General features: G+C 38.3%; 1 protein-coding gene across 3 annotated transcripts in view; it reads left to right on the top strand.

Moving 5' to 3' along the window:
• The window catches only part of pxk (PX domain containing serine/threonine kinase), an 87,140-nt gene continuing 79,046 nt past the window's right edge, over nucleotides 1-8,094 (top strand). For all 3 annotated transcript variants that reach the window (XM_060910061.1, XM_060910063.1, XM_060910062.1), the window contains exons 1-2: nucleotides 1-261; nucleotides 5,198-5,248. In XM_060910061.1, the coding sequence (XP_060766044.1) occupies nucleotides 133-261; nucleotides 5,198-5,248 (180 nt within the window). In that variant the 5' untranslated portion in view covers nucleotides 1-132. The remainder of the gene's footprint in view (nucleotides 262-5,197; nucleotides 5,249-8,094) is intronic.

Here is an 8,094-nt window from a genome sequence, read left to right as displayed (position 1 = left end):
CGCTCATGCTTACCGATTTGGGGCGGATCTTTGCGGTAAAACACATGTCCATCTCTTCACCTCTGTCACAGTGACAAACGAAGTGCGTTTTTATCGGAAGTCTATCGCCTAGGTGCGGGGTTTTTTAAATGAATGTTTTCTGTTAACGTTAAAAGCGGAATGGCTTTAATGGATAAACCGGCGGCCGGGAAGCTCCTGCTGGATGATACGGTTTTACTGACGGCGGTAATCGAAGCGAGTCAGAATTTACAATCTCACACGGTAAGAGGAATTCGAAACCTGACATTAAATCATAACCGAAAATGAAACGACACGCAGTCATAATAATATAATTAGTATGGTAAACAAGGTGTGGTGAAAGGGAACCAGCAGCTACCAAAACCGCATACTATTCTGTACTAAATAGTATGTCAAAATAGTACACCAAAAAGACAACTGTCATTCCGTAGTACATACTACTTAGTTCTGTAGTATGCGGTTTGGAACAGAGCCCTTATGTATGTTCCTATATTCCGCACAGTCTTTTATACAGCGTAATATTTATATTTAGGTTAATGGGTGGTTGTGTGTGAGATCTTATTGAAGAGCGACAAAATGAATATGTATATTTTTGAAAATATGACTTTGTTTTTATGCTAGCTGTCATAGTGAGTGCCAGCGCTACCTAGCATTTTAATGTGTTTAGCTAGCTAGCATGGTGGTAACCATGACAATTTCATTTCACTCAAATTAGCTACATTGCTAATTAAGGAACGTTAAACAGCCAACACTAACAAGCTAATTAGTTTTCCACAACAAACAAACAAAAAAGCTATTTAGCTGTGTGAGGTAGCAAGCTGGGGTATTTTAATATGTTGGCAACAAGTTGGCTTTCAGGCTACAGAATGTTTGTTTTTAAAAAATTTTGTTTCACCTATTTGTTCATATTTGTGTAACGTTTTTCCCCACTATGGCTAAACCCACTACTTACTCAGAAGCTTTCTAGCTTTATATGACATTCACATGATTAGCCTGCTGGAGCATTGTGATGACTAGCTAATTCTGAGGAAGCTGTAATGCAAATACACTGCCACGATGTTTCCCCAGCAGCTGTAGGAGCTAGATATTTTTGTTGTGCGTTTGCCCTCACATATAACATAACGTTGTATATTTCCTGTAAGCTTTGTGTGTCCTTTTCTGAGGATCCTACACTTTGCACCTCACAGTGCTGCTTGTGTGAAATGCTCTTCTCTTAATAAAGGGAATTATTGAGGGAACAAAGCGTCATTGTATTAGTCGTTAATAAGAAAAGCTTTTTGTTCTTTGATGTAGTTTTGTACTTGATTAATATATGTTTCCAAATAAATTGTATGAAAGCCTTCAGAAATTAATCCGACATACCCAGAGCCAGAAAGGATAAGCAAAAATTTTAGAGCCTGTTATAGCTGAACTTTGTCCTTCAATTTTTCCTGTTTTCCCTCTTCTAACTCCAGCATGACTGTGCCAAATGCGTCACAATCACAAATAAACCGGTATTATTACACAGAAGGAATTATTAAAGGAATAGGTTGGCAAAAATCAAGCCCCCCCCCCGAATTTCAGCAAGATCAGAGTTTGAAGTTTGCTCCTTTAGTTTTGATAACAAATAATGAACATCTTGTACCACCTAGTCTTTTCCATAAATATATGCCAAATACGAGGGTAAGTCAAAAAGTTCTAAGACAAATGAAACAAATCTTTATTATGAAAATAACAAGGCTATTTCTCTACATATCCTCCATTTAAGTCTAAACACTTCTGCAAGCGATGTTTCCATTGGAGAATTCCTTCTTTGTATTCCTTTTTTTGAATTCTTTTAAATTCCTTTTAAAATTATAACATCGGTTTTAGAACTTTTTGACTTACCCTCGTACAATATGTGCTTCAAATGAAATCGATAACCTACAGTGCCTTGAAAAAGTATTCATACCCCTTGAACTTTTTCACATTTTTCCACCTTACAACCACGCACTTAAAAGTTTTTTATTGAGATTTTATGTGATAGACCAACACAGAGTAGCACATAATTGTGAAGTGAAACGAAAATGATAAATGGTCTTCAAAATTGTAAACAAATAAAAATCTGATAAATGTGGTGTGCATTAGGATTCAGCCCCCCTGCGTGAATACTTTGTAGAGCCACCTTTTGCTGCAATTACAGCTGCAAGTCTTTTGTGGTATGTCTCTACCAGCTTTGCACATCTAGACATTGAAATTTTTGCCTATTCTTCTTTGCAAAATAGCTCAAGCTCAGCCAGATTGGATGGAGAGCGTCTGTGAACAGCAATTTTCAAGTCTTGCCACAGATGGTCAATGGGATTTAGGTCTGGACTTTGACTGGGCTGTTCTAACACATGAATATTCTTTGATCTAAACCATTCCATTGTAGCTCTGGCTGTATGTTTAGGGTCATTGTCTTGCTGGAAGGTGAATCTCCTTCCCAGTCTCAAGTCTTTTGCAGCCTCCAACAGGTTTTCTTCCAGGATTGCCCTGTATTTAGCTCCATCCATCTTCCCATCAACTCTGACCAGCTTCCCTGTCCCTGCTGAAGAAAAGCATCTCCATAGCATGATGCTGCCACCACCATGTTTCACAGTGGGGATGGTATGTGCAGGGTGATGAGCAGTGTTAGTTTTCCGCCACACATAGCGCTTTGCATTTAGGCCAAAAAGTTCAACTTTGGTCTCATCTGACCAAAGCACCTTCTTCCACATGTTTGCTGTGTCCCCTACATGGCTTCTGGCAAACTGCAAACGGGACTTCTTATGCCTGTCTTTCAACAATGGCTTTCTTCTTGCCACTCTTCCAAAAAGGCCAGATTTGCGGAATGTACGACTTATAGTTGTCCTCTGCACAGATTCTCCCACCTGAGCTGTGGATTTCTGCAGCTCCTCCAGAGTGATCATGGGCCTCTTGGCTGCTTCTCTGACCAGTGCTCTCCTTGCTCGCTTTGTCAGTTTAGGTGGACGGCCATGTCTTGGTAGGTTTGCAGTTGTGCCATACTTTTTCCATTTTTGAATGATGGATTGAACAGTGCTTCTTGAGATGTTCAGAGCTTGGGATATTTTTTTTATAATCTAACCCTGCTTTAAACTTCTCCAGAACTTTATCCCTGATCTGTCTGGTGAGTTCTTTGGTCTTCATGATGCTGTTTGTTCTTCAGTGTTCTCTAACAAACCACTGAGGCCTTCACAGAACAAGTGTATTTATGCTGAGAGTAAATTACACACAGTAGGACTCTATTAACTAATTAGATGACTTCTGAAGGCAATTGATTGCACTGGATTGTATTTAGAGGTATCAGAGTACAGGGGGCTGAATCCTAATGCACATCACATTTTTCAGATTTTTATTTGTTTAAAATTTTGAGGACCATTTATCATTTTCGTTTCACTTCACAATTATGTGCTACTCTGTGTTGGTCTATCATATAAAATCTCAATAAAAAAACTTTTAAGTTCGTGGTTGTAAGGTGGAAAAATGTGAAAAAGTTCAAGGGGTATGAATACTTTTTCAAGGCACTGTACATGATTTCATTTTTAAAATGAAATCATGTAGGGAGGCACGGTGGTATAAGTGGTTAGCACGGTCGCCTCACAGCAAGAAGGTTCTGGATTCGAGCCCAGTGGCCGGCAGGAGCCTTTCTCTGTGGAGTTTGCATGTTCTTCCCGTGTCTGCGTGAGTTTCCCCCACAGTCCAAAGACATGCGGTTAGGTTAATATGAGACGGCCTTGGGCTGGGGTGCCCTTGAGCGAGGCACCTAACTCCCAGCTGCTCCCCGGGTGCTGTTAGCATGGCTGCCCATTGCTGCTCACGTGTGTGCATGTGTGTTCACTGCTTTAGATGGGTTAAATGCAGAGAATTTCAAAAGTGTGTGATGAATAAAGTTGTGCGTGCTTTCTTTCTTTCTTTCTTTCTTTCTTTCTTTCTTTCTTTCTTTCTTTCTTTCTTTTTTTCTTTCTTTCTTTCTTTAAAATGATCCATTTTGTAAAGTATCAATAACAGTTCCACTTTACACTTAAATTATTATTTTTGCATGTTCCGAGACATACTGTACAGTATAGATTCCAAAACAGCCCCTTAAATATGTTCACTTTTCAAATTTGTACATTTTAGATTCTTATTTTTTTTTAATTCTGTTTAGACAATTACTTTTGTCTTTTTTAAAAATTCTTCTGTCTTAACTGCTCAAGCACCAATCACCAAAGCAGAATCTGACTTGGCAATAAATTCTGATCTTGATTCTGATCTGCATAACTTCAAACTTTGCGGCACAATTCAGCCTTCAAACACTGACACTGTATTGTGCTATGAAGAATTTCAGGTTGTCCAAGGCAGCTGCCTTGATAAGATTACAGTATTATTAATGTCTAGAAGTAAGGACTTGGCCTAAAACACCACAGGGCATGCTGTTACAGGAAAATAAGCGATGATTGAGTGTTTTGTTCCTCCTGTACCACAGCAATTTATCAATGCTAACTTTTTTTTTTTTTTAAATTAAAGAACATCACATCATACTTGTTATCCATTTATGGTTACAATTAATATTGTGTAATGTTCACAAGGCAAGTTAGTTCCTGTTATCACTGATTTTATAGCAGCTATAAATGTCCATTCCCTCACCACCCTGTCTCTTTCATCTCTCTTGAAGTTAATAAGACCCCCCCCCCCCCAAAAAAAAACAAACAACAAAACCCTTGATGTCATGTTATTGTATAACTGGAAAGTGCAAAGTTTGGCAGAAGAACTTTAGACTATTACAAAGCACTGACACTGGAGACTATTTCAATAAATGCTTCCCTACAGAAATTTTAAAGGTGTCTTTTTTTTTTTTTTTTTTAAATAAACCTTACATTATGTGGAGAAGCCAGCCAAGTCACTGTGAATGAGCTGTTACTACAGAAATAATAATTCATAAGAATGAGTGTAGTAGGATAAATGTTAACATTAACATCATATCTAGAGAGCAAAGCTAAAGCAGGAAACATCAACTATTAAACATGTTTGAACAGTCAAATGGAAATTGTGCAAATGTGTTTTTAGGCAACTTATAACTACAATGTACCATACAAATGAGGAAGTCAATCATTTGCAGACGTACATCATTGCTTGTGTGTAGTCTTTACATATTCTTATGTCGCTGAGGGTTTTTATTTAATTCTGTTCTTTTTATCACCAGGAATACATCATCCGTGTGCAGAGGGGAGTCTCTACAGAAAACAGCTGGACGGTAAGTTAATGTCAAGTTAAGAATCTTTGTCTTACATGTTTGTGTTTGAGTCGTTTGGTTGGAGGCCAAGTCTTTGATGTCACTGGTGATGGAGAACATGTGAGTTTAATGCCATGAATGCATGTGATGTTGATTGACACATACAGATCCTGCATGTGAACACAGGTCACAAACTTAAAGCACACTGCCATCAAATTATATAGCATAAATCAATAAGCGGAGACTCAACAGGTTAATGATGAGCAGCTCACTATTCTGTCACTCATGGATTTTAGTTATGTGATGGAAATCAGTTTCACCTCAGGTTTGCACGACTCAAAATAAAACGATGGATCACTTGCATGTCTTACACCACAGTGCTGTTGAATTCTCTAATGTGACTGGTCAGAAGGTGTTGATTTAATTTTCTATAACAGTAGCTCTGATAGTAGTGCTGTATTTCAGGTATATATATTAATGTGCTTTGTTCTAATAGATTATTGCTTCTATAATAACAACTCCTTCACAGGGACATGCAAGAGAGACACTCTACGTAATTTAACCCTTCCATAAGAGACAGACACACACACACACACGCACGCATGTGTGCACAAATGCAAACTGCATCAGCCAGACTTATGCTAGCTACAAAAGCTGTAGCTTTGTCCTTGTATTAGACAGTGAATGAAACTCTACACTAATGACATACATGTGTACTATTTCTCAAATTCCACACACACGCACACTGATCCAGGTTGCCTACAATAACTTGAAATCAATCACTGCATCAGCTGTTAAGAGCACCTCTTCAGATAAGGACAGATATTCTAGTAGGCATGAGTATGACATAATCGAAAATAGTATATTTTATTTGTTATTAAATTCATTATCATTTTTATATGAAGTAGCAGGACCAAAGAAAGTTCTAGCTGATGACTTGAAGGCAACACTTTCAACGCACATTGAAAAAAGCGTTGACAAAATTGCTAAGGTCGCTGATTGGACTGGATTTTTTTCTGTTATGTGGTAATGGCATGCCGGCTGTCCCCGATGGGTTAAGATGAACAGTAAACAGATTTTTTTTTTTTAAATGTTCAACAAAGTCTAATCATTTATATGGTGAATATTTCTGTAACTAGGCATTTATTTAGTGTTTATGAAGGAGCTTCGAGTCTCAGTGCTTTGTAACAGTTCCTAATTAACTTGAAGATAAAGTGAGATGATTGTTTATAGCTGCTACATTGTGATGATAACAGGAATGTTTTTCACAGATATAACAGTAAATGTAACTATAAACAGATAAAAAGTAAAAGTTGTTCTTTTAATTAAAACAATTGTAATCATTGGCAAATTCCTGTGGAATAAGAGAGATAAAACACTTCATGATGTTATTGGATAATAATCAACTCCTGAGTGGTAACAGTATCACACTGCTCCATCCTCTAACAGCATTCCTGGTCATGTTTTATTTCTTACTTAACCAACAGCAGTTACAGATGTTACAGAAAGAATGATGGTGAAAGCACACCACATTAGGTGCCTTAACTAGGCTTTGTTCCTTGTTTGACTACTTCAGTCTGTTTATGATAATTTATTAAAATCACCTTATTTGTCCAAAAGAACAAATAAAACCCTTAATCCATCAGTTTGCGACCCTGGTCCTGAAGTACCCTTATAGTAACTTAATATGTCGCTGTTTTGCCAGTTCTAACATATCTCATTAAACTAAACAGTTCATTAAAGTGATGGCGGTAAAAACAGTCAGCAGGTTTTTTTTTTTCCCTTTATCTTAATGTAGTTTAATTCAGTTTTGCACTGGAGCTACAAGGCAGACGTTATTAACGTTAACAAACTGTGTATCTGCATCATTAGCCACCTGACTTAAAGGAACAGTCCACCGTACTTCCATAATGAAATATGCTCTTATCTGAATTGAGACGAGCTGCTCCGTACCTCTCCGAGCTTTGCGCGACCTCCCAGTCAGTCAGACGCGCTGTCACTCCTGTTAGCAATGTAGCTAGGCTCAGCATGGCCAATGGTATTTTTTGGGGCTGTAGTTAGATGCGACCAAACTCTTCCGCGTTTTTCCTGTTTACATAGGTTTATATGACCAGTGACATGAAACAAGTTCAGTTACACAAATTGAAACGTAGCGATTTTCTATGCTATGGAAAGTCCGCACTATAATGACAGGCGTACTAACACCTTCTGCGCGCTTCGACAGCGCATTGATACTGAGCTCCGTATCAATGCGCTGTCACATTGCTAACAGCGCTAACATTGCTAACAGGAGTGACAGCGCGTCTGACTGACTGGGAGGTCGCGCAAAGCTCGGAGAGGTACGGAGCAGCTCGTCTCAATTCAGATAAGAGCATATTTCATTATGGAAGTACGGTGGACTGTTCCTTTAAGCCATGATGAATTGTTCAGTATCTCAAATCAATTTGCTTATGTGGTTTCTGATAATGTATGATGCTCTAACTTAACAATAAGTAGGGGGAAGCCATGGCCGAAAGGTTAGAGAAGCAGCTTTGAGAACAAAAGGTCATTGGTTTGATTTCCTTGACCAGCAGGAATGGCTGAAGTGTCTTTGGGCAAGGCACCAAACACCGAACTGCTCCCCAGGCTGCTCTAGTTATGTTGTATGTCGCTCTGGGTAAGAGCGTTTGCTAAATGCCATTAATGTAACAATGGGCAAAAAGATATAACAGGACTACAGTACCAGTCAAAAGTTTGGACGCCCCTACTCATTCATAGGTTTTTCTGTATTTGGACTATTGTTGTCTACATTGTAGAACAGTACTAAAGACATCAAAACTATGAAATAATATATGGAATTAGTATGTGGTCAACAAAAAGTGTTAAAA

This window comes from Neoarius graeffei, chromosome 26 (assembly GCF_027579695.1).
Source record: "Neoarius graeffei isolate fNeoGra1 chromosome 26, fNeoGra1.pri, whole genome shotgun sequence".
Lineage (NCBI taxonomy): Eukaryota > Metazoa > Chordata > Actinopteri > Siluriformes > Ariidae > Neoarius > Neoarius graeffei.
The sequence above is the reverse complement of the archived record's forward strand: the minus strand, read 5'-3'. Positions and strand labels throughout refer to the sequence as shown.